This window comes from Typopeltis vanoorti, chromosome 7 (genome assembly GCF_054136105.1).
Source record: "Typopeltis vanoorti isolate ZY-2024b chromosome 7, IOZ_Tvanoo_1.0, whole genome shotgun sequence".
Taxonomy (NCBI): domain Eukaryota; kingdom Metazoa; phylum Arthropoda; class Arachnida; order Uropygi; family Thelyphonidae; genus Typopeltis; species Typopeltis vanoorti.
In genome coordinates, this window is record NC_143555.1 from 79,370,662 (window position 1) to 79,397,694 (window position 27,033).

The 27,033-nt window shown below is 37.2% G+C and overlaps 1 protein-coding gene across 1 annotated transcript in view; it reads left to right on the plus strand.

Annotated features, from left to right (window-relative positions):
- The window catches only part of LOC150104804 (progesterone-induced-blocking factor 1-like), a 363,656-nt gene that overhangs the window by 170,526 nt on the left and 166,097 nt on the right, over positions 1 to 27,033 (plus strand). The window contains exon 5 of the mRNA XM_090395645.1: positions 1,087 to 1,179. Coding sequence (XP_090251771.1) covers positions 1,087 to 1,179 — 93 coding nt within the window. The remainder of the gene's footprint in view (positions 1 to 1,086; positions 1,180 to 27,033) is intronic.

Genomic DNA, 27,033 nt, shown 5'->3' on the forward strand with positions numbered 1-27,033 from the left:
TCTCTGATTATTTTCTGTTCAAAGAGGGCATTATGCATATCTTCACTGTGATGTACTATACCAGAGAGAGCATCCAATGCAGAATTGCCTGATGTTAACCTTCTTTGGCTGAAAATCTCTCTTCCCCACTCATTCAAAATTCATATCCTCTCTCTGTCACTCTCTCAATGCTACCAGCCATTCTTGAACTCTGACTTTTTCTGCTTGAATGCTGATTTTTGCCACTCCAACTGTGACGTTATCTTCCTTGAGATTTTAATGACCAAGCATTTAGAGGTGCTGAGACATTTGCCATCACTAAAACCCTCACGCAAATTGTTTTACATGCCCGCCAAAATACCAGATAAATCCATCCACTCCCATAACATTGTCCTCTAGGTAATTCACACCACAATCTATTCTCATTTCTTTTCTCATGGAGCAACACTCAGTGCCACTTTCAATCAACAAGTATTATAACAGCGCCAATTGGGATGACCTTCATAATTTCTATGCCTCACTTCTTTGATTGGATTAATGTCTTTGGCATTTCAACCCAAACATATGCACTGAACATAATGCCTAAGTAATCATTATGTATGGAAACATATATTTCTCACTCCACACTAAATTGCCATCCTCTATCTAAGCCTCGGTTTTCCAAAAAAAGGCTGTACAAGTAAAGAATTGAGCATATCACAACTGGCTATCATCAAGAACCCTATTTTCCTTTACCACTTATACCAAAGCCCAAAACAGCTGCAAGAAAACCATGAATGCATTTAAAACCAATTGAAAAGAACCAAAGGCAGGAAACCTTATGGCATCTGCAGATGTCCAGTGAACAGATGATATCTATATATATCATATATGTATATATGATTTATATAGATTTTTTTTTTTTCCCCTTTCCTCTTTCATTTCTTCTACTGCTTTATTTGGGGAACATTCCCACCTCTTATGTGTTTCTCAAAGAATACAATGCATAAGTCTTCCAATCAAAATCTTAAAAATAAAAAAAAATCTTGATTTGTATCTTGCATACTAATATTTTTCATTTGAATTTTTAAATAAGTATTTGCTAATCTCTTAATGTTTTAATTTTAGGAATCGATACAAGACTGAATTTGAAAATAAGTTAGAACAAGAGAAAGATAAACTAATTGCTACTAGTAATTCAATGTATGAAAAGGAAATCAGGTAACTATAATTAAACATCTTTGCAAATTATTTTAACAACTATAAGGACTTTTTATCATCTGTATAAACAGTTAAAGTGGGTTAAACTTGCAGATGTTATACTAAATATTTTTTCTGTGTGTTTTGCTGTCTTTCATTAGCTGATAAAATTTTCAGGAAGATTTAGATCTTTTTGTATGTTTTTCATAAAATGCTTCATACAGCCATTACTTTACAAATTGAAAGATAGTGAAACAGTTAATCATTCACGCATGTATCATTAGGTACATATGCACAGTCTATATATTATTGTATAAAACATACATGATTGCTGGAATAACAGATCTCAAATGTTACATGAATTGTGAGGATAGTGAAGTGATTTTGCATGCAAGCTCATTTCACCATACTGAACAAAAATTAGGTATCATTACAACCTTTAAAAACAGAGCTTTAAATATAATCGAGGATGATGAAATAAAAAGAAAAGAATGCTTGGGAAAAAAAAGCACTGGTTGTTCCAGTTTATAAAATAGGAAATAAAGATGACAGCAATAACTTTAGGGGAATTAGTCTTCTAAACAAGGTGCAAAATATATGCAGGAATGTTACGAGAATCTAAAGAGTATTGTAGAGGACAAACCACTAGAAGAACAGAATGGATTTTGCATAGACTCAATTTTTACTCTAAAATTATTAATTGAAAGGAGAAGAGAATTTCATAAAGAAACACATGTGGCCTCCATTGATTATGAAAAAGCCTTTGATAAAATTAATAGACAAAAATTATTTAAAATATTAACTGATCTAAATATACCAAACTAGCTCTTACATTCCATTCAAGAAATATACACAGGAAATAAAATGGCATTCAAATTAGAACAAATGACAGAATGGAAATACATATCAAGAGGAGCATGGCAAGGATGTGCCTTATCACCTCTACTTTTTTAATATATATACATAAATAAAATGATAACAATCTGGAAACAGCATAACCCATTTGGTATATAAAAAAAATAAGTACACTATTATTTGCAGATGATCAAATTCTATTAGGTACATTAGAAGATAATCTAAGGAAATCAATAAAAATCATTAAATAAATTTCAGAACAGTATAATATGAGAATATCAAAAGTAAAGCCAAAAATAATGACTTTCAAAGGAGAAAACCCAATAAGAAGCAAAATAGTGATAGATAATAAAATATTAAAATAAGTAAATACTTTCAAATACCTGGGAGTGACATATGAAAATGAAAAAGATATAGACATTAAAATATCATTTTGTTAAAGTAAACAGCATAATAAATAATATATTTAATCCATCCCTGGTTCAAAAACATGTCAAAACCAGACTATATAACATCCTGTCTAAACCAACTTTATCTATTTTATTAAAGGTGGCAAGAAATTATATATATTCTTGGTTTATATTGGTTTGCACAAGTAGCCCAGTCATGAAGAAACTTCACATGCAAACTTTGTTTGCTTACATTTGGATAAAGGATTAAACCAAGAATATAATTTCTTGGCATCTTTAACTTATAGTTTAACCAAGTGAAAAAACTTTCAACAACTCTTTATTATATGGAAGTGAAATATGGACCATAAAAAAGAATGAAAAACAAATTCATACAGCTGGATATACATAAAACAAATGAAATTTTACAGTCTCTGAATATAAAATCAATTAACTACTATATAAGTAAATATAACCAGAAATGGTTAGAACATCTAAATTAAATGGACAAAAATATTTACATAGATAATATAAATGGAAAAGAAGAATTAGAAGACCAAGAAAGTGATGGCATCAGACCAGAACCGGCCACTTGGCTTGAAATCCATGATAGGAAGAAGAGACATCTGGAAGTCCTTAGTTAGACCTCTGTTATGCCAGAAGTTACAAGTTTTACAAAACCAATATAGAGACTGTGTCATGTGCCTGATGATATGTGTGACTGACTGTTTGGTATTTTTCTGTAAAATAATGGCTGTTTGAAGTGTTTTAAATTTTTTTGTATGTTCCTTGTAAATCTTCCTGAAGATATTGTCAGCCAATGAAAAACAGCAGAAGAAATATTCTGTTTAAAAACCTGAGTGTAATCCATTCAAATTGTCATCTATGCACATTTCACATTTGTGGATAGGATACTTCTACATAACATAAAATACTATTTCATAAAAGGAAATACACTGGGTTTGTTTGTTCGTAATAACATAAAAATGAAAACTGATTAGTTTCATCACTAATACTTAAGATGAACAAAAAATACATAAAAAAAGCTAACACAAACTATGACATTACTAAAATATTAAAAACATGTAGGAACCGTTACTACATAAGTTGTAACAAAACCACAAGGAATGTGGGAACTGGTACAAGTTAGCTATTGTTCAGCATTGTGTGCAGATCATTGACTGAGAAGTTCAAGTCCAGCATGCAGAAAGATCTAATTAACAATTTCCAAATATCATACAGGCTTATTGAGTGTGCCTTGTAAATGGATGACAATGGTAGATTCTTTTGATGTTAAACTTCTTATGTTGTTCTTTTATGTTTCACTGCTCGTAACTGAGAATAATCTACTATGGTTATCCTTTCACAAGGCACACTCAGTGATCTTGTATGATATTTGGAAATCGCTCATTAGATCTTTCTGCATGTTGGACTTTAACTTTTCATCCAACAATTTGCATGCAATGCTGAAAGATAGCATATTTGTCAGCTCTCACATTCCGTGTGGTTTTGTTACCACTTATATGGTAATGGTTCCTACATATTTTTAATATTTTAGTAATGTTATTATTCATGTTAGCCTTTTATTGTATTTTTTATTCATCTTAACCTGGAAGAAGCCACAAGTATTAGTGGTGAAACTGGTCGGTTTTCATTTTTATATTATTATGACCAAATTCAGCATATTTCATTCTTTTAATGCAACCTTTTTTATATTTATTTTGATAAAAATCATCACTGTCAAATTCCTGACATGTACCTCATGGAGGGGAGGGGCGTACAATACTATAGAATTACTGCATAATTCCTATCAACAGTTTTTCTAAAAGTTAATCTGTTGTCAGGTCTTCAATGCTGTCAGATCTTATAGTTCTTTTTTTCTAAGCACTTCTAACTGCATTAATCAAACTAGAATTTAGTCTTCCTCAGTATCTTTTTCCTGTCATCCTGGAATCAAACACCTGTTTTGCTAACTTTTTTCTCTCCTATTCTTCCTCCATTCACGCATTCTTGAAAGCCAGTGGTCAAGTTCCTTTCTAATATCTTCATTTTTAATACGATTGTGTCATGGATGACATCTATTTACCCTTTTGATTTTCTCATCAACTGTTTTATTCATAATCAAGCTCTCAGATCTGTAAATTAAAATTGGTTTGCATATTGTCTTGTATAGGGTAGTTTAATGCTTATGGTTAAGTGATATGAAATGAACATTTGGAGGCTGCAAAGAAAATGCTGATTGATTGAACTTGAGAAGCCAATTGGAATGCTATCTGCAAGAATACAAAAATTAGAAAACCGTGTGGTGTACTCAGGGAAATAAAATAGGCAATTAAGGAAAAGAAGAAAGTATATCAGAAATTCTTGGAAGTAATTCAGCATGTGCTCTGAAAGGGGATAGAGGAAGATGTAAGAAAATGAAGCATTGTGTAAAAGTAGCTGAACCAAAGCCCTACAACAGTGATGTTGTATGACTTTTGTAAGAATGCCAAAAAAAAAAATGATAAATATCAGAAAGGTAAAAGAAAATGCTTAGAAAAACTTCTGGAAGCTATTGAAAAAGGTTAGAAATGGAGGAAAGAGTACTGTAAAAAGGAAGCAGATGATAAAAGTGGCATTAAAACTGATATTCTAAATAAAGATATTATAGATTCTGAAGTAATCATTTGAAACAAGAAGTTACAGGTTGGGGGTGCTTAATGGTCAAAGCTATATAACTGAGAGGAGACCTCCACATAGCCTTCAAAGGAATGTGGAGAACCAACTAGAGCTTCTGCCATAATGTCCAATCCTCACTTTCTCGTGGTGCACCCTGTTAGGTATCTACCAGGATACTGAATGGACTAGGATGGGCTGGCAATTTGGGATTTAGCAGACCAAATTGTATTCTTATTGAATTCTTATTGGCTTAAACCAAAATTTCAAATGATGGTACAACATGACAGAATTTCATTCCAGCTGTGGCATTGCCCGGTTAAACAAGGCTCCCGTTGTTTTTGCCAGGCAAACATCGAAAAGTCAGCTACTGGAAAAATCCTAAAACTTACCCCAACTCAACATTACCAGAGTTCAAGATCGGTACTATCAACATAAGAAGCCTGAATAGCAAAGAAATGGAGCTAGCTGAGGAATTGGATAAGTACTAGATCGACATAATATGTGCAACCGAAACAAAAAAGACAAAAACTGGTGAGATCTTTCTGAGCAATAAATACAAAATGTTATATTAAGGCAATGAAAATCAAGGAAAAGAAGGAGTAGCAATAGTATTCAACACTAAATACAAGGCTAATCTTGAATGGCAGGCAGTCTCAAGTAGTGATGTGGGCAAATATGAGAATGGGGAACTGGATAATGAGACTTATTTATGATTATGGTCCCACAGAAGGTTCTACTAGATTACAAGCGGGGGAATTTTTTGAAGCTTTAGAGAAAGCAACTGACACAATGAAAAATGAAAAGTTGGTCCTTGTTGGGGATCTAAATAGCAGAGTAGGAAATGATTGTGAGACATACAAAAATATTTTGGGAAAATTTGGAGAAAAGAGCAAAGCTAATAATAATGGCAAATACCTGTTAGATTTCTGCTCAGGACATGGACTGGTTATTACTGACCCAATGTTCCAACATTAAAATGTGTACAAATTCACATGGAGAGAAGAGTCAAGGAATAAGAAAAGTCTCATTGATTATGGTATTGTTGATAGTGATGTTTTCCCACTGGTGCAGGACACCAGAGTGTATGAAATTGGAAGTGATCACCATTTAGTCTTGAGCATGATAAAATTTAATTTCATATTTAAAAATAAGAACATGTAAGAAAGTTTTAAAGAGAATAAAAGTTGAGCAGCTCTCAGATGTGAACTGTAGACTAAAATACACAAATATTATTCATGAAAAAATGAAAGTTTGAGAGCAGGAACCAAACCTTGGAGATTCGGTGGCAAGCATTGAAGAAAACACTGATTCAGCCAGAGGGGCATGTTGTGAGGTTGTATTCAAGGATAGAAAAATCAGAACTCCATGGTGGACACACAAAGTTAAAGAGGCAGTGAAGGAAAAGAAGAAAGCATATCAAAAGTTCCTGCCAAATAAGTCAGCTTGGGCTCTTAGAGAATACAGAGACAAATGTAAGAAAGCTAAACACTGTGTAAAACTGGCTAAACAAAAGTCATGGAAGGACTTTGGCAAGAACATAGAAAATAAATATCAAGAAGATGGCAAGATATTCTGGAGGTTGTTGAAGAAACTCAGAAATGGAGGAAAGAGTGTTGTAAAAGAAATTAGAGCTGATAAAGGTGACATGAAAACAGGAGAAAGAGATATCCTTGAAGTATGGAGTAATTACGTTGAAAAATTGCTAAATGAAACAAGCAGTGATAGCACAGTGGTAAAAAACACCCAACAGGCATACAGTCAGGAATACATATCCATACTTGAAGTAGAAGAAGCCATCAAAGGCTTGAAATGTGGAAAGGCAGCAGGAGTAGATGAAATTTCGACCAGAAATGCTCAAGTATGGAGTATAAAAGTCTTACAGTGGCTGCACTACATAGTTCAGAAGGCCTGGACAGAGGGACAAATTCCAGATGATTGGAGTAGATTTCTCATCGTACCCATATCATCATCATCATCATCATCAAATTCCTGCCATGTACCCTCAAGGGGTGTACAGGATATGACAGTACTACATGAAAAAATTACATCATTACTAACTTCCTATCTACAATTTTCCTCCAAATCAGTCTATTACTTGTCAAGACTCCAACATTATCAGATCTTATATTTCTATCGTCTAAGGCACTTTGTACCGTATCAATCCACCTATATCTTGGTCTTCCTCTGGGTCGTTTTCCTGCCAACCTGGCAGAGAACACTTGTTTTGCTAATCTTTCCTCTCCCATTCTATTTAAGTGACCATACCATCTGAGATTAGCTCTGCTAACGCATTCCTGGATGCTGACAATGTCAAGTTCTTTCCTAATATCCTCATTTTTAATATGATATTGCCATTGATGCCATCTGTTCACGCCTCTAATCTTTCTCAGGACTCTCATATCTGCGGTCTCTAGTCTTTGGTCAAGTGTTTTACTTCTGACCCAGCTCTCAGATCCATAAGTTAAAATTGGTTTGAACACAGTCTTGTATACAGCTAATTTAGTGTTCCGACTAATTTCTTTCTTATTCCATATGAATTTATTCAATTGACTTCCCACGATACCAGCTTTGCTGATTCTGTTGTCTATTTCTATATTTAGTTTACCATCTTCAGTAAAAATTGTGCCTAAGTAGCTGAAATGTTTTACTTGTTCCACAGGTTCTCCATTCACAACACAGTTGACATTTTCAATGATTCTGCCTATTTTCATTGTCTTTGTCTTTTTATTGCTGACCTTCATACCATATCTATTACAACAGCTATTCAATTTAGTCAGAGAATCTTGCAGACTTGTAGCGGATTTATTTAGAAGTATAACATCATCCGCATAAAGCAAAGAGCTGACATTAACATCTCCAATTTTGATATCAGGTTTAATACCACATTCCTTCATAATGTGATCCATATAGATAATGAATAACAGAGGGGATAATGTACATCCTTGTCTCACACCAGATTTAACATTAAACCATCTTCCTGTACTTCCTTCAATTCTAACTGCTGACTCACAACTCAAATAAAGACTAAGTATTGCTTGATATAATGCCCCATTGACACCATATAACTGCAGCGTATTGAATAGATTCTCTCTTGGCACCTTGTCATATGCCTTTTCCAAATCGACAAAACTTAAATACAGATCTTTGTTATATTCCCATGCTTTCTCGACTATTTGTCGTAAAGTGAAGATCTGATCCTGACAGCCTCTATTTGGTCTGAATCCAGCTTGTTCTTCACCAAGCTTTTCTTCCACAATTCTTCTCAACCGTTTCTCAAGTATACTTGCATAGATCTTGCCAGGAACACTCAGTAGGGAAATACCTCTGTAATTCTCACATTCAGTTTTATTTCCCTTTTTATATATGGGTACTATGAGAGCTCTACTCCAATCATCGGGAATTCGTCCCTCTGTCCAGGCTTTCTGAACTATGCAGTGCAACCACTGTAAGACTCTTATACCACCATACTTCAGCATTTCTGGTCGAATAGCATCTACTCCTGCTGCCTTTCCACATTTCAAGCCTTTGATGGCTTTTTCTACTTCAAGTATAGATATGTATTCCTGACTGCATGCCTGGTCAGTGTTTTTTATCACTGTGCTGTCATCACTGCTTGTTTCATTTAGCAGTTTTTCAAAGTAATTACTCCATACTTCAAGGATATCTTTTTCTCCTGTTTTCATTTCACCTTTATCATCTCTAATTCCTTTTACAGCACTCTTTCCTCCATTCCTAAGCTTCTTCAACAACCTCCAGAATATTTTGCCACCTTCTTGATATTTATTTTCTATATTCTTGCTAAAGTCCTCCCATGACTTTTGTTTAGCTAGTTTTACACACTGTTTAGCTTTCTTACATTTGTCTCTGTATTCTGTAAGAGTAAAAGCTGACTTATTTGCCAGGAACTTTTGATATGCTTTCTTCTTTTCCTTCACTGCCACTTTAACTTCCTGTGTCCACCAGGGAGTTCTGATTTTTTTATCTTTGCACACAACCTCACCACATGCCTCTCTGGCAGAATCAATCAATGTTTCCTTCAGAGTTTGCCACTGAATCTCCAAGGTTTGATTCCTGTTCTCAAACTCTTTCATTTTCTTTTCAATAATATTTCTGTATTTTAGTCTACAGTTTACATCTGAGAGCTGCTCAACTTTTATTCGCTTTAAAACTTTCTTACATGTTATTCTTTTCAATATGAAATTCAATTTTATCCTGCTCAAGACTAAATAGTGATCACTTCCAATTTCAAATCCTCTGTACACTCTGGTGTCCTGCACCAGGGAGAAAACATCACTATCAACAATAACATAGTCAATGAGACTTTTCTTATTCCTAGCCTCTTCTCTCCATGTGAATTTGTGCACATTTTTATGTTGGAACATGGTGTTAGTAATAACCAGTCCATGTCCTGAGCAGAAATCCAACAGATATTTGCCATTATTATTAGCTTTGCTCTTTTCTCCAAATTTTCCCAAAATATTTTTGTATGTCTCACAATCATTTCCTACTCTACTATTTAGATCCCCAACAAGGACCAACTTTTCCTTTTTCATTGTGTCAGTTGCTTTTTCTAAAGCCTCAAAAAATTCCTCCACTTCTACCTTAATAGAACCTTCTGTGGGACCATAGGCACAAATAAGTCTCATTGTCCAGTTCCCCATTCTCATATTTGCCCACATTACTCTACTTGAGACTGACTGCCATTCAAGAAGATTAGCCTCGTATTTTGTGTTGAATACTATGGCTACTCCTTCTTTTCCCTGATTGTTATTGCCTGAATATAACATTTTGTATTTATTGCTCAGAAAGATCTCACCAGTTTTGGTCTTTTTTGTTTCAGTCACCCCTATTATGTCGATCTGGTACTTATCTAATTCCTCAGCTAGCTCCATTTCTTTGCCATTCAGGCTTCTTACGTTGATAGTACCGATCTTTAACTCTGGTGATGTTGAGTTGGGGTTTGTTTTCAGATTTGTTCCAGTAGCTGACTTTTCGCTGTTCGCCCTGGTTCCCTGGCGAAAACAACGGGGGCCTTGTTTAACCGGGCGACGCCCCAGCCGGCATGAAATTTTGTCATGTTGTACCATCATTTTTTATTTTGGTTTAACCAATAAGAATACAATTTGGTTGGCTAAATCCCAAATTGCCAGCCCATCCTCGTTCGTTCAGTATCAAAGTAGATACCCAACAGGGTGCACCACGAGAAGGTGAGGATTGGACATTAGGTCAGAAGCCCTGGTCGGTTCTCCGCATTCCTTTAAAGGCTATGTGGAGGTCTCCTCTCAGTTATACAGCTTTGACCCTTAAGCACCCCGTACCCATATATAAAATTTAAATAAAACTGAATGTGAGAATTACAGAGGTATTTCATTACTAAGTGTTCATGGTAAGATATATGCAAGTATACTTGAGAAACGGTTGAGAAGGATTGTGGAAGAGAAGCTTGTTGAAGAACAAGCTGGATTCAGGCCAAATAGAGGCTGTCAGGATCAGATTTTCACTTTACGACAGATAGTTGAGAAATCATGGTAATATAACAAAGATCTGTATTTAAGTTTTGTAGATCTGAAAAAGGTATATGACAAGGTGCCAAGAGAGAGAAGCTGTTCGAAATGCTACAGTTATATGGTGTCAATGGGCCTTTATTATCAAGCAATACTTAGTCTTTATTTGAGTTGTAAGTCAGCAGCTAGAATTGGTTTAATGTTAAATCTGGTGTCAGACAAGGATGTATGTTATTCCCTCTGTTACTCATTATCTATATGGATCACATTATGAAGAAAAGTGGTATTAAACCTGAGGTCAAAATTGGAGATGTTAATGTCAGCTCTTTGCTTTATGCGGATCATGTTATGCTTCTAAATAAATCCGCTACAAGTCTCCAAGATTCCCTGACTAAATTGAATAACTGTTGTAATAGATATGGTATGAAAGTCAGCATGAAGAAGACAAAGACAATGAAAATAGTCAGAAACATTGAAAATATCAACTGCATTGTGAATGGTGAACTTATAGAAGAAGTAAAACAGTTTAAAATAGCTTGTAAAACAAGCTATTTTAAACCTGGTTTTACCCCATTTCCCAAGTAAGCAAACAGACAAGTCAAGTTCACCCATTGAGGATATATATCAGGAATTTGATGATGGTGGTGATGAGTTACAGGATGGTGATTGAAAATATTCAGGAGAAATACAATGAGGAATACATATCAGTACTTGAGCTAGAAAAAGCTGTCAAAAATTTGAAATGTGGAAAAGCAGCTGGAGTAGCCATATTTGAGCATGTTTTCAGCCTGAAATGCTGAAATATGGAGGTATAAAAGTTTTAGCGGCTGAACTGAATAACTCAGAAAGTTGAATTTTAGACAATTGGAGTAGAGCTGTCATAGTATCCACTAAAAAAGTATATGAAAGGGATACAATAGTCAATTGAGAAATGGGGTTCAGTTTGTAAATCTATGGAGTGAATTTGAAGGAAAGTTGGAATGGTTTAAAATTGATGGATTGCATTTGAACGGGTTTGGTGTTGGGCATCTAGAAAGGCTATTGTTTTCTGAGAAGGCAGAGTCAAGAAGTAATTATTACTATACAGGCCTCCTGGAGTCAAAAGACTCATCGTGGGAGGTCCTTCCTAAGAAACACAAAGTCTATCACGACTCATCGAGGGGAGGTCCTCCCCTAAGAAACACAAAGTCTATCATACCACTCCTTGAACTCATTGACCGTTCTCCCTCTCACTACTCCATCAGGCAATGCATTACATGGTTCAACCACCCTCCATGCAAAGAAACCACTCCTCACCCTCTTGCTCACAGTTTCTTTTCGTAACTTCCAGGGATGGCCTCTTGTCATCATTCCTTCCCGCTGTTCAATCAAGCAAAAGAACTCCCCAGTGTCAACCCTGTAACCACCTCTCAACAGTTTAAAAGTCTCAATCATATCACCTCTCCTTCTATCCACCAAACTCTGCAGTCCACATTCCCTCAGCCAATCCTCATAACTATCATTGTACAGTCCTGAAACCATCTTTGTTATCTGCTTTTGTACCCTTTCCACAGTTAATTTATCCCCTTCAAATCCTGGGGACCAAATCTGAGAACAATAGCCCAAGTGAGGTCTGATCGGGGTCTTATAAAACGGAATGATAACTGTTTTATCTCTGCAGGTCAGTGTCCTTCTCATTATTGCAGCAATCCTCTGTGTTACCTTCGCCACCTTTGTAATATGTCCCCTAAATTTCAGGTATCTATCAATTATCAACCCCAGATCTCTTGTCTCCCCTACTTCCTCCAGTATAACTCCTCCCATAGAGTATGCAGTGTCCAATCGATGTTTCCCAAACCTCAAGACCTTACATTTTGCTGCATTAAACCGACATCCTCCATTCATTTGCCCATCTATCTAGCTTATTCAAATCCTCTTGCAGGGCTGCCGCACCTGCACTATTACTAATAATTCTTCACAGTTTTGCATCATCTGCAAACAACTGAATGGCCACATAGCACATATCTTTGGATCTTAGGGCAAATCTCCTCTCATATTCCAGTTTCATCTTCCTTACCATACTAGTCACTCTTCTGGCTTGTGTCTTTTATTCTTCATGCATCTTCTCTTCACCTGTCTCCTTATATCTCTTCCATAGCCTGTTTTTTGCATTCAATTCCTGTTTAATATTGTGTGTCATCCACTTTACTCCAGATTGTGCCCTCTTCTTCACTCATGGTATACAACTTACCATTGCTGCTAACAAATATTCTTGCATAATTTCCCATGCACTAATGATATCCCGGCCTTCCAATTCCTCCCTCCATGAAACTTCCCGAAGTTGACATGTAAGACTATTATAATCACCTGCTTTATAATTCCACATAAGTTCCCGTCTCTGTGATACTCCTGCATGTCTATTCATTTTCCAAGTCAAAACCATATGCTCACTCTCTCCAACTGGTGGGAGAGATGTCATCTCAGTTATTATCAACTCTTCTGATGCTATAACCAAATCCAAAACTCTTGAACCTCTTGTTCCCTCTGCTACATGTTGCCTAAGACATTTGTCCCCCAAGAATTCTAGAAATTCCATTACCCTATTGCTACATGCATCTTCCTCTCTCCAATTTATATTACTGTAGTTAAAATCTCCCATAACAATCCTTCTTTTTGCACTTGCCAAACTTAACTGTGTAAACATCTCGTGGTCCCCCATCCTCTGTGCTCCTGGGTCTGCAGCAACAGCCCACTAAATATCCTGTCTTGCCCACCTCTACCTCACACCATATGCTCTCAAAATCATTTGTCTCACTGCCTTCCAAAGCCTCCACTCTTAGAGGACATAGGTCGTCACTTATCATAAGCAGTACCCCACCACCATGCTTTCCCCTCCTATCCTGCCGAAAAATGCTGTACCCAGCGACTTCTATTCCTGTTATTATATCCTCTTCTGTTAGAAGTTAAATGCAGTAAATGATCAGTCTGGTTGTGAAGCGGGATAGTGCAACCAAACGGATTGTACAACAGAAGGAAGATGAATACAAGGTTGCAGCTGCATAAGATGATGGAATGCATAAAGGTAAGGATAAGACAGGTAGGAATGGAAATCAGAGTCAGGATCAGGGAAATAGGAGTGGTCAGACTAAAGAGAGAGAGAGGGGTGTAGTATAGTAGCTAGAATAGAGAATGTTGGTGCTGATAGAATGGCCTCAAAGACACAGGGATTATTATGTTTCTACAAAAATGAAAAGAGTATTCAAAACAAGAGAGCTGAGTTTGTTGCATTGATTGAATTAGCATGCCCAAAGATAATTGGAGTAAGTGAAACTTGGTTGTCTGAGGAAGATGTGATGTCGGGAATAAAAATGGAAGGATATATAATTTTCTTGAAGGATAGGAATGTGAAAAATAGGAGGAGTGCTGTTAATGATTGCAGAGGAATTCTGCAATCATTAACATGATATTGCATTAACAGCACTATTAACTTCCACAAAGTGTGGAAGTTGAAAGTGCATGCACAGATTTTGAATCTGTGTGGTGTGAAGTTGAAATTAACAGGCTAGCATATTTGTTAGGCAGATTGGTTTTGCATTTAAAAAGAAGGTGATCATGATGGAAGATTTTAATTACAGTAATATAGAGTGGAAAGAGGAGATAGTGTATGGGAACAAGGAGAATGAGTTTGTTGAGTTTCTGAGAGATAAATATCTTAAGCAGCATGTACTGAAGCAAGTGAGCCTTTAATGTTTTGGATTTGGTGATAACTTCACAAGATGTAGTTGTTAATGAGGTATTGACACTGCTGTCAGTTGGTGATAGTGATTGTGAAGTACTTGTTTGGGAAGTTGTGAAACAAGAAAAGGTTACTGCCAAACACAGACATGTGGAAGTATAAAGCAGGTGATTATAGGAAGCTCTGTAGTCAGCATCAGATGAGCTGAGAAGAAAAGATGTCGACAGTGCCTGGAAATTCACAAAGCAATATCTGACATATGCAGCGTATAACTGCATACTAAGGGATGTGAGTAAATAGAGTAAGAGTGAAATGGAGGAACATTTCACTCCTACTTTATTTGAATGAAAATCAAGCAAATTGTTTTGGAAAATAAAATGCTATGGAGGAGGTACAAGACAGTTGGTGGTGATTGAATCCATGAAAGAGTATAAAGTGCAGGCTCGGAAGGTGAGGAGTATGGTAAAGGAAGGAAAAGTGCAGTATAAGAGGAGATTGGCTGGTCAGGCCAAGGTTACATCATGGGAATTTTTCCACTATATGGCAAGCAAGAGAAAGAATAAATATGGCAGGTTGACACTGGTGGATAATCATGGCAGCAGAATAACATTTGCAAAGGATATAGTGCAATTATTGAGCGCACAATTTATCAGTGTATATCATGGCGGTGTAAATGATGCAATGCAATATATATACAAGGGAGCAAATATTAGAATTGGAAGTGAAAGAATCAATTGGCTGAGTTAGATGTTAACAAGGCTGTGGGAATGGATGACATACCACATATTCTTAAGGAATATACACCACAGTTGGCTGTGCCCTTGACCTGGTTATTTAATGAAAGTTTTGCAGTGGGTAGGGTTCCTAAGGAGTGGAAAGAAGACAAAATAGTACCACTCCACAAGCAGTGTTCTAGGACAGAAGTTTCCAGTTATAGATCAGTCTGTATAAGTGCAGTTGTAATCAAGGTGTTGGAGAGATTGGTTAGGAATAGAATACAGGATTGGGTTGATGGACATAGCATTCTTTATGATGGTCAGCATTGATTTGTAAATGGTAGGTCCTGTTTTAGCAATTTACTTGCATTTTATGATAGGGTAACAAGTGTGTTAACAAGTAAGAATAAGACAGAATCATATACAGTGATATTTTTGGACTTTGCAAAAGCATTTACCACATGATAAGTTGGTGTGCAGAGGATGGGAATAGATAGTTAGATGGACGATACCAGCAGCAGAAATCTTGGGCCCCTGCAGTTTAACTTGTTTGTAAACTATGCATTATGTGGACTGACTGGGGATCTCAGTTGTTTGCTGATGATACAAAGTTGGGGAGAATTATAAGTAGCAGTGATGTTAATTCCCATCAGGAAGATTTGAATGAACGTTTGACTTGGACAGAGGACTGGTGTTGTAGTTTCAATATCAATAAGTGCAAGGTGTTGCATTTTGGAGTGCAGAAATTTAGGGCTGTGTACTATATTGCCAGTGTTATACTGCAGGAAGTGAATGAGATTAGAGATTTACGAGTGATAGTTCACAGTAGATGCAAGTTTGGAGGGAATATTGCTGATGTCACAAAGGCTGCACATTGTAGTGCTGCTCTGATAAGAAGTACTCTAACATATACGGATTAGGAAGTGGTTGCACCACTGTATAAAGCACTGGTTAGACCACACTTGAACTGTTGTGCTCAGATCTGGCCAGCAGTCCAAAGTCATGATATTGTCTTAGTCACTCACCTGTGGACCCTCTCCAATGTCTTCACATCACACTGAAAATCAGGTGACCAGATCTGAGCACAACAGTTCAAGTGTGGTCTAACCAATGCTTTATACAGTGGGGCAACCACTGTATAAAGGAGAGAGAGAGAGAGAGGGGTTGAAAAAATGTGGATTGCTGAGTTTAATGGATAGGAGCAAAAGAGGTGATATGATAGACATTTAAGTTAGTGAGAGGATTTTATCGAATTAATCCAGAGATTATGAAAAGGGTAGAAGGCAAGAGGAGAAAACCAGAGGTCATCCTTTCATGCTTGTATTTCCTTTGAGAATCATGATCTTTGTCTTGCCAGGATTGAGTTGAAGTCCTCTGTTATTACTGATCTTGTTAACTTTATCAAGAATTTGTCCTAGTTCTTCCTTGTCATTACGGAGGAGTATAGTATCATTAGCATGCCTCAGATTACTGATCAATCTACCACCTATCCTAATTCCTGTCTTGTGCTCATCCAGTGCTTCATGCATGATGTCTTCAGCATATATACTAAACAAGTGAGAAGAAAAGTAAACATCCTTGCCTAACTCCCTTTCCAACCTGAAGCCAATCAGTTAATCCAACATCTGTTCTTACTGTGGCTCACTGTATAAGCTGGGTATCAGTCTGATAGTGTTTTGAGGATAACCAATTCTTTTCATTACTTTCCACAGTTTCACATGCTGAACACAGTCAAAAGCTTCAGAGTAGGCTAAGAAACAAATTACCAGTGGGAGTCTAAAATCTTTGTTTTTCTATGATCTGTCTAAGGCAAAGGATCTGATCTCTGGTGCCCTTACCTTTCCTAAAACCTGTTTATTCCGCAGCGATCTCTGCCTCAACTTTGGACTCAATCCTATTTAGCATGATCTTCAATAAAATTTGGCTTGCATGAAGTATTAAACTAATAGTTCCATAGTTCTTGCAAGCAATCTATAAAACTCTTATCCCTCCATCCCCTGTGGTCTTAATTAACTCTACTGGGATTCCATCTGCACCTGGAATCTCCATTGGTGGTCTCTAATTGCTGTTAAGCTGCTTAACTGCTCTTTCAACTTCATACCTAAGTGGAGGAGGTTCCTAATTGGAATTTTCCTAGTGAGAGAGCTCCTCCAAATTTTCTTTATCCACTCTGATGTACAGTTCCTCACAGTATTCTTTCCATCTGTTTTTGACTTCCAATTCTTCTGTTAGTAATGCTCCATTTCTCTTTTTGATGACATTCAATTTGGACTTAAACTTGTGCTTTAGGTCATGAACTAAATAAAACATCCTTTTATAATTGTGCCTCCTCATCTGGAACTCTATTTCATCACATTTATTAGTATAAAACTTTTCCTTGTCCTGCTTGATGGCGCTTCTGACTCCTCTTTGTAATCTCTTATATTCTTCAGTCCCTATGTCTCTTCGTTTTTCCAACTGCCTTTTTTTGATTAGTTCCCATGTTGAATCTGACATTTATGGGTCTCTTGATCTTCTTATTGGGCCGAGATATTTCTTGGCTGCATCCTGTATTATCACCTTGACTCTTTCCCAAAGCATTTCTGGTGCAGTTCTCCTTACTGGTCTCCAAAAAATCATCCAGCTGAATGAGTGTTGTAAAATATTAAACCTCCATTAAACCTCCAACATAATACTGAAGTCTTATCCAAAGCCCTAGTGATAATATGCTATGCTAAAAGAAATTCACTATAGTAAACTATCCACTATATAACAAACTATTCCTGTGGGTCTCTATAAATTTGCTTTATTAATAAGAATGAAGTTTAAATTTTTCAGGAAATGACAACATATACTAAAATATTAATTAAAAAAACTTTAATCAATACCTTCCAATATTTCAGCAATGTTACATTACCATCTTCTGGGAACATAAAAATATGATATGTTCACGCAGGTACTAACAACGTGCAAATGAGGCTGAAGAAGGCAACTGGTGTTGGTTCTAGAGTCCTAAACTTGTCCCCTAGCAGGCTAAATTGGGTTTTCCTGTTGGGCTGATGTTCTAAGGATGCAAGCTTGCCAAATTTGGGGCAGTCTCATACACCCAAATTTGTTGAGATTTGGGAAGTTCTTTAGAGCTGGGGCTGATTCCAGGAAACAATCTTTAATATTTATATTTGTTATGGTGTAGAAAACTTATATAGTAATTTGTAGTAAAGTGGCTTTCTTCCAGTGTATTCTGTGGTGGGTATCTAGAGCATGGTCCGCAAGTCCTGAGTGGCTGTATTGGTGAAACCGGATGTAGTCTTTGTGTTCAGATATCATGATATTAGCTGTCCTGCCTGTTTGGCCATAGTAGGACATTTTACAGCTGCAAGGGACCTGGTATACTCCAGGTAGGTCTAGGGGAAGCGGATGGTCTTTGATAGAGCAGATAAGGGATGCCAGTTTCTTATGTCGTTTGTAACAGGTAGTCAGGTCATATTTTTTTAGGATTTTTATGAGCTTTTTCAGACGTGCCCCAGATATAATCCCATATTGTTGTGAGGGGGGGAGGGGTTGCTGGTGAATGTATTTACCTGTAAACAGAGAAAGCCAGGGATAAATCAGGTCAGCATGTAATCAGAGTGTCTAGGAAGGGGAGACTGTTGTTTTCTTTTTCCAAAGTGAACTGGATTCTGGGGGTGATGATTGTTTAAGTGAGTTAGGAAGAGTTGTGGAGTGTGTCTAAGCCATGTGGCCAAATAGAGAACACATCATCCACATAGCATAGCCAGAATGTGAGTTCTTGTGGGGCTGAGTTTAAGGCTTTTTCTTCAAAAGTCTCCATAAAGAAGTTTGCTGGGGGGGGGGGGGGGAGAATGGAGAACCCATGGCTGTACTCCTCTATCTGTTTGTTGAATTTTCCTTGCCAAACAAAATAGCCTGAGTTCATGGTGAACTGAAATAGGGCTGGGATATCGGAAGGAAATTTGGATAAGATCTAAGGTATCTTTGAGTGGGACATTTGTGAATAAGGAGGAGACATCAAAACTGACCATTGTGTTAGAGTGAGAGCTTCTCTATACTGACTTTAAAGTGGGCTGAGTTTTTAATGTGTGATTGTGTGTTGCCAGTATAATGTATGAGCACTTTGGCTAAATGTTTGGCTAATTTGTATTTGGAGGAATCAACCATCCATAATGGGACGTAATGGCACATTCTGCTCATGGATTTTTGGTAGTCCATATATTTGGGGGGGGGGGGGGGAGTCTTGATTTGAAAGGTTTTAGTCTGCTAGTCACTTCCTCATGCCAAGAAGTAACCTTCTTAAGGAGCCTTTGAAGTGTTCTGATTTGGAAGCCGGTGGGATCGTGTTCGATGGGGAGGTAAGTAGAATAATCTAACAGTAAAGTTGAAAGCTTACCTGTGTAGTCCATTTGGTTTAATTAATATTTTAGTATATGTTGTCATTTCCTGAAAAATTTAAAGTCGTGTAACCAACGTATAAGTCTATCTACAAGAAGGAATAATGAGAATGAACTATATTACTAACTCCTTTTAGGCACACCTGGCAGAACAGTAGCAATGAAATTATTTGATGGCTAACTATAAAAAGCATTATTTTAGGTTTGGCCCATTACACTATCCAGCAGCAAGTTTGCAGAATAGCCATTTTATAACTGTACCTGTAAAAATAAGAAATGCTGGGTATCCCTCATAATGTCTTGCTTAACTTTGAATCCATCACTCCTTATGCTTGAAGACATTGGAAAAAAAAAAAGTAAATAAACTGCATCTTTATTGTAAAGTTAAAACATAGTTGTTGGCCACTTGAAGCTTCCAATAAGCAAAATGGTGTTATCATGGAGAATAAAACTCATCTTTAATGCCATACTCAGACGAAAGGCCTTCGTGGATGCCATACTTGGATCCCTGCCTAGGTTATTTCATTCTTTGATAGGAATGAAATGACCTAGACAGGTTGGTTTAAACCTAAACTGTAGTCCACAATATCTAAAAAACAATCCTCAAAAAATCTAAATCTGACTTGGAAGGAGCAAAGTACAAAAATTTGCCTTGTGCTAAAAACAGAAGTTGAGTGCAAACTAAGCACATAACTTCTGACCTTTCATGCGCACAACCCCCTCTCTCTCTCTCTCTCTCTGTGTGTGTGTGTGTGTGTGTGTGTCATATTCAGATGTTATCACTGCAAAATTTTCCAAAGATAAGGCTGACCTACTGGCATCCATCATTCCTCTCAACTCTAATACAGATAACAGAGCAGTTCACTGCATGCTTCCTCTTATCTTTCAGCAGAGGGGATATTAAGATTAATCTAATATCAGATAAATCCTTAACAGCTTGGATACTATGTCTCCTAATCCAGATGGTATCTCTCAGTTGAGCTCAAATTTTGTGCTCTAGAATTAACATCCATCCCCATTTCATCTGTACCAAGTGACAGCTTGTAAACATAGAAGCAAGGCCTGTTTTTAATAGTGCTTGCTTCCATGGTTTGATTCATATAAATCCAATTTGGCTGTGTTTAAAAATAAGACATCTGTGGGATTTCCATGGTTATTTGAATACAAGTAAACCACAGTAAATAACTATCAATCAAAACACTATTAATATTTTGTTTTACAACTCATAAAACATCTTCTGCACTGGTTGAATCTAGAAATCTGAATACAACTAAACGATGAAACCTGTGCATTACAACGGAACCTTTTTTGACATATACAGTCACAAAACTAGGATAAACAAAATAAAAATAAAAAATTCATACAATTAAAGATTACAATTTCCCAAACTTCTGGAACAGAAAGCCATTCATTTCAATTTAGGTTTGGCTAAAGCTTCAGCACTACAGAATACCTCTACATGGTATTTATAATACATAATAATATAAATACTATTATGTAGGAATTTGATGTTATCCCAAAAGATCCTTAGTTAATGTTGTCAATTCCACATCAAGCCTATTCCCAATTAAGAGGCTTAATAAGTTAAATGTGGTTTTGATGTGGCAAAACTATGCTTTTAAACAGATCTTATAAAGAAAGGTTTCACCAAAATTAAAGGGCTGTCGATGTGCAATATATAGCCTTTTCCAGTCACCACCTTCCCATAGTACAGCCTATTTCCATACACAGAAACACCTGCAAGCATTGCTGCTGAAATTGCATACTTTCCCTAGTTGGAGGAAATGATAAATAGATCTCCAGGTGGTGGTAAGCCTATCATTGCTGATAAACCACCTTGCTTACTGGAGGGTCTGATGTGGCCTGAAGCTTTGTTTGGTTGCTAGAGCAAGGATTTCCAGTTTCAGCACCTCTTCTCAAAAGTGGTTTCCTGCTAGCAACAAATCCTGCTGCCACTTACTTTGCCAGTTAGTGATTGGAGGGGAGACCATTCACAGGGCTGCAGGGGTAACTGTCAAGGCCACTGGGTTCCTTCTGTGTTGGTGGTATGTTTGGAAGCTTGTCGAATCTCATCATGTGTCCCTATTCTTTATTATCTCTTCCTCGCCACATACAATGGATTACAACTATTATTACAACACAATTTTACTATGGATCATGAAACGCAAATTGATGTGTAGCACCACTAAAGTCATCTAAACTAGAATTATTATTCCTAACAGAATCCCCATCTATCTGGCAACCTCAACAACTACTGTCCACCTCAACTGCCCACACTACACATTACACAGTTCCCATTGCCACAAAGGCAGCACGTGCATTCATCAGATTGACATCTCATATCAGAGATTGCAGAACCTCGAATCCTCCATGTTTGATCTGTTTTAGCTAACAATTTCCTTGCGAAACCAACCTGTCACTTTCATCTGCTGTTTCTATTACTACCCAAACTCCGAAAATCACTCTAACCTCTTCAGTTATCACTCTGTAAAACTGAATTTTCTGCAGTCGAAGTACCCTAATAGTTTCAATGATTGAGCACATAAGGATGCCAAGTTATTTGTCATTAGCAATGACATATCAAACAGCCACTCTCCTTTGTCATGGACACAACCTTCGCTCACCAGTTTCCGTCTTATGTCCTTTGACACAACAAGGGTTCCAAATGGGAAGACTTCCACTCCTCTCCCTAGTCTGACTACAGCTTCAGTTCTCCTGATCCAAACACCTGCTCAAACTGAATAACAGAAATCATCCTTACAAGAATGAATGCCTTCATCCCTCATTCCACCTAAAATCCCCAGCCACTATCCAAGCCTTGGTTCTTAAAAATGTGTACCATTTAAGTACAAGAAAAAAACTCACATCATTAGTGGCTCAAGATCAAAAAACTCTAGACTGCTCACTCTACCTACATCTCAGAGCTTGCAGTGATGTAAAAGAACAATCAACAAATCCAAATTTATTCAAAGAAATTGTTGAATCCCTACAACAACTGCTATATCTGAAGTAAAATTATGCCTTTCTATTCCAGTCTTGGAAATTTTTATCCTTATATTCAAATGATTTCATTCATGTACGTTCTAGCATTTCATGGCATATGCACATGTCAAAACGATTCTGTGGCAATATATCAGTTAGACTGTTTAGCTGTATTCAAATTTCTGTATTGTTCAAATTCAAATAGCTGTATTGTTCTTCAAATCCATAAGAAAAATGTTTAATGAGATTTAAAATAAAATATCCATTATGTTTTGATTAATTGTTATTTATTATTAATCCATACATTAAAGATAATATGATTAATGCTATGACAAGATGGTTCATTCCATCAACACAGTCTAATAAGTCTGTCACTTGCATGTGTACTATGGCTAGTCTGTTTGTCTTATAAGATTATAAATATCACCAATACCTGCTTCCAGAAACACCCATGATGGACCTACACTTGGATATCTAACATTGATAAATCAAAGCGCCAGATTGATTACATTCTGGCTCTCCAATGGTGGAAGCCAAGCATCTCTGATGTGCATTCTTGTCCTGGAGCAGATTGTGGTACAGACCATCAACTAGTAAGAGCTGAAGTAAGACTAAGATGCCAAAAACTTCCAAGTCAGGAAGGATTCACAGAAGAAACATCAATTCAGCTGGATGATTTTTTTGGAGACCAGTAAGGAGAACTGCACCAGAAATGCTTTGGGAAAGAGTCAAGGTGATAATACAGGATGCAGCCAAGAAATATCTCGGCCCAATAAGAAGATCAAGAGACCCATAAATGTCAGATTCAACATGGGAACTAATCAAAAAAAGGCAGTTGGAAAAACGAAGAGACATAGGGACTGAAGAATATAAGAGATTACAAAGAGGAGTCAGAAGAGCCATCAAGCAGGACAAGGAAAAGTTTTATACTAATAAATGTGATGAAATAGAGTTCCAGATGAGGAGGCACAATTATAAAAGGATGTTTTATTTAGTTCATGACCTAAAGCACAAGTTTAAGTCCAAATTGAATGTCATCAAAAAGAGAAATGGAGCATTACTAACAGAAGAATTGGAAGTCAAAAACAGATGGAAAGAATACTGTGAGGAACTGTACATCAGAGTGGATAAAGAAAATTTGGAGGAGCTCTCTCACTAGAAAATTCCAATTTGGAACCTCCTCCACTTAGGTATGAAGTTGAAAGAGCAGTTAAGCATCTTAACAGCAATTAGAGACCACCAATGGAGATTCCAGGTGCAGATGGAATCCCAGTAGAGTTAATTAAGACCACAGGGGATGGAGGGATAAGAGTTTTATAGATTGCTTGCAAGAACTATGGAACTATTAGTTTAATACTTCATGCAAGCCAAATTTTATTGAAGATCATGCTAAATAGGATTGAGTCCAAAGTTGAGGCAGAGATCGCTGCGGAATAAACAGGTTTTAGGAAAGGTAAGGGCACCAGAGATCAGATCCTTTGCCTTAGACAGATCATAGAAAAACAAAGATTTTAGACTCCCACTGGTAATTTGTTTCTTAGCCTACTCTGAAGCTTTTGACTGTGTTCAGCATGTGAAACTGTGGAAAGTAATGAAAAGAATTGGTTATCCTCAAAACACTATCAGACTGATACCCAGCTTATACAGTGAGCCACAGTAAGAACAGATGTTGGATTAACTGATTGGCTTCAGGTTGGAAAGGGAGTTAGGCAAGGATGTTTACTTTTCTTCTCACTTGTTTAGTATATATGCTGAAGACATCATGCATGAAGCACTGGATGAGCACAAGACAGGAATTAGGATAGGTGGTAGATTGATCAGTAATCTGAGGCATGCTAATGATACTATACTCCTCCGTAATGACAAGGAAGAACTAGGACAAATTCTTGATAAAGTTAACAAGATCAGTAATAACAGAGGACTTCAACTCAATCCTGGCAAGACAAAGATCATGATTCTCAAAGGAAATACAAGCATGAAAGGATGACCTCTGGTTTTCTCCTCTTGCCTTCTACCCTTTTCATAATCTCTGGATTAATTCGATAAAATCCTCTCACTAACTTAAATGTCTATCATATCACCTCTTTTGCTCCTATCCATTAAACTCAGCAATCCACATTTTTTCAACCCCCCTCTCTCTCTCTCTCCTTTATACAGTGGTTGCACCACTGTATAAAGCATTGGTTAGACCACACTTGAACTGTTGTGCTCAGATCTGGTCACCTGATTTTCAGTGTGATGTGAAGACATTGGAGAGGGTCCACAGGTGAGTGACTAAGACAATATCATGACTTTGGACTGCTGGCCAGATCTGAGCACAACAGTTCAAGTGTGGTCTAACCAGTGCTTTATACAGTGGTGCAACCACTTCCTAATCCGTATATGTTAGAGTACTTCTTATCAGAGCAGCACTACAATGTGCAGCCTTTGTGACATCAGCAATATTCCCTCCAAACTTGCATCTACTGTGAACTATCACTCGTAAATCTCTAATCTCATTCACTTCCTGCAGTATAACACTGGCAATATAGTACACAGCCCTAAATTTCTGCACTCCAAAATGCTACACCTTGCACTTATTGATATTGAAACTACAACACCAGTCCTCTGTCCAAGTCAAACGTTCATTCAAATCTTCCTGATGGGAATTAACATCACTGCTACTTATAATTCTCCCCAACTTTGTATCATCAGCAAACAACTGAGATCCCCAGTCAGTCCACATAATGCATAGTTTACAAACAAGTTAAACTGCAGGGGCCCAAGATTTCTGCTGCTGGTATCGTCCATCTAACTATCTATTCCCATCCTCTGCACACCAACTTATCATGTGGTAAATGCTTTTGCAAAGTCCAAAAAAATCACTGTATATGATTCTGTCTTATTCTTACTTGTTAACACACTTGTTACCCTATCATAAAATGCAAGTAAATTGCTAAAACAGGACCTACCATTTACAAATCAATGCTAACCATCATAAAGAATGCTATGTCCATCAACCCAATCCTGTATTCTATTCTTAACCAATCTCTCCAACACCTTGATTACAACTGCACTTATACAGACTGATCTATAACTGGAAACTTCTGTCCTAGAACATTGAACATATCTCCTCTTTGTTTACCAATATTCCCTTAACTGACACTTTATCTCTCTTAGAAAACGTTTTTCCCTCTGACATCTTAGATCTCTTTTCCTTTGCCATCAACTGTGGGTATTTCTCTTGGAAGAACAAAATCTACAAGCAGATAGAGGGAACCACCTTTTTCCCCCCTCTCATCCCCCCTTGCCAATTTCTATATGGAAGATTTTGAAAAACGAGCCATAGACTCAGCCCCACTCAAACCTTCTATCTGGCTAAGATATGTAGATGATGTGTTCTCTATTTGGCCTCATGGCCCAGACACGTTAGACTCCTTCCTCAGTCATCTCAATAGCCTACATCCAAGAATCCAGTTTACTATGGAAAAGGAAAAGAACAATTGTTTACTCTTCCTAGACACCTTAGTCACACGCCTGCCTAATGATACACTTGCCTTCACTGTATACAGAAAACCCACACACACAGGCAGATACATTCCCAAACTCTCCCACCACCACCCCTCGCAACAATATGGCATCATTAAAACTCTTACCAAGAGAGCCCACAATCTTTGTTCCAGTGGAACTGCCCTCACTACTGAGCTTAAACACATGCACAGAACTTTCCTCTCCAATGGCTATAGCGAACACAGTATCAAAAAAATAATCAATTCCTCCCCCATTCCCCGTCCCTCTCGTCAACAAGATTTTAAAAATGCCATCACCATACCCTACATCCATGGTACTTCGGAAAAAATAGCCAAGATACTAAAAAAGTAAAAATGCCATCACCATACCCTACATCCATGGTACTTCGGAAAAAATAGCCAAGATACTAAAAAAGTATAACCTACATACAGCATATAAGCCCTACCGCAAACTTGCTACCCTTATCCGTTCTAGGAAAGATCAGCTCCCTCCTCTCTCTCTGCCTGGAGTTTACAAAGTACCCTGTTCCTGTAAGCTTGCGTACTTTGGACAGACAGGCAGATCAGCATCCATCTGCCTGGAGGAACACAAGTCGTACATCGTTAAACACAACTATGGCCATTCAGGCTTAGCTGACCATGTTTTGGACACCACCCACACAGTATCATGGAAGAAAACTACCATGCTCCACCACAGCAAATTCAAGAAAGAGCGACTTTTCTTAGAAGCAGCAGCAGCTCTCAAAAACCAACCCAATCTTAATAAATACGGTTGCATTAAGCTTCCGAAGATTTGGGAAACACTCATCACCAGAGGTCCCACCTTACATTCCAGGCCACCTACTACCGCCCTTAGAGGGCGCTCCACCTAGATAGGACTTTAGTGTCACCCACGTGGTTGGGCTTAGTATTGTAAGTTTTTGTGTGCATGTTACATTAATTGTTTTTGTAATCCCCGTAGATGTCCTAGTGACTAGGACGAAATATAGGAAGTATTAAATTCTATTTTAATTCTTTTTGAGTGTTGTAAAAAATCCATTAAACCTCCAACATAATGTCCTCACAGCACTTAAGCCTCTACACAAGAAGAGTTCAGTAGTTTGGTATAGTGAGCAAGATTGTTCTGGCTGTGTTTGCTAGAGCAAGAGGCAACTGTATA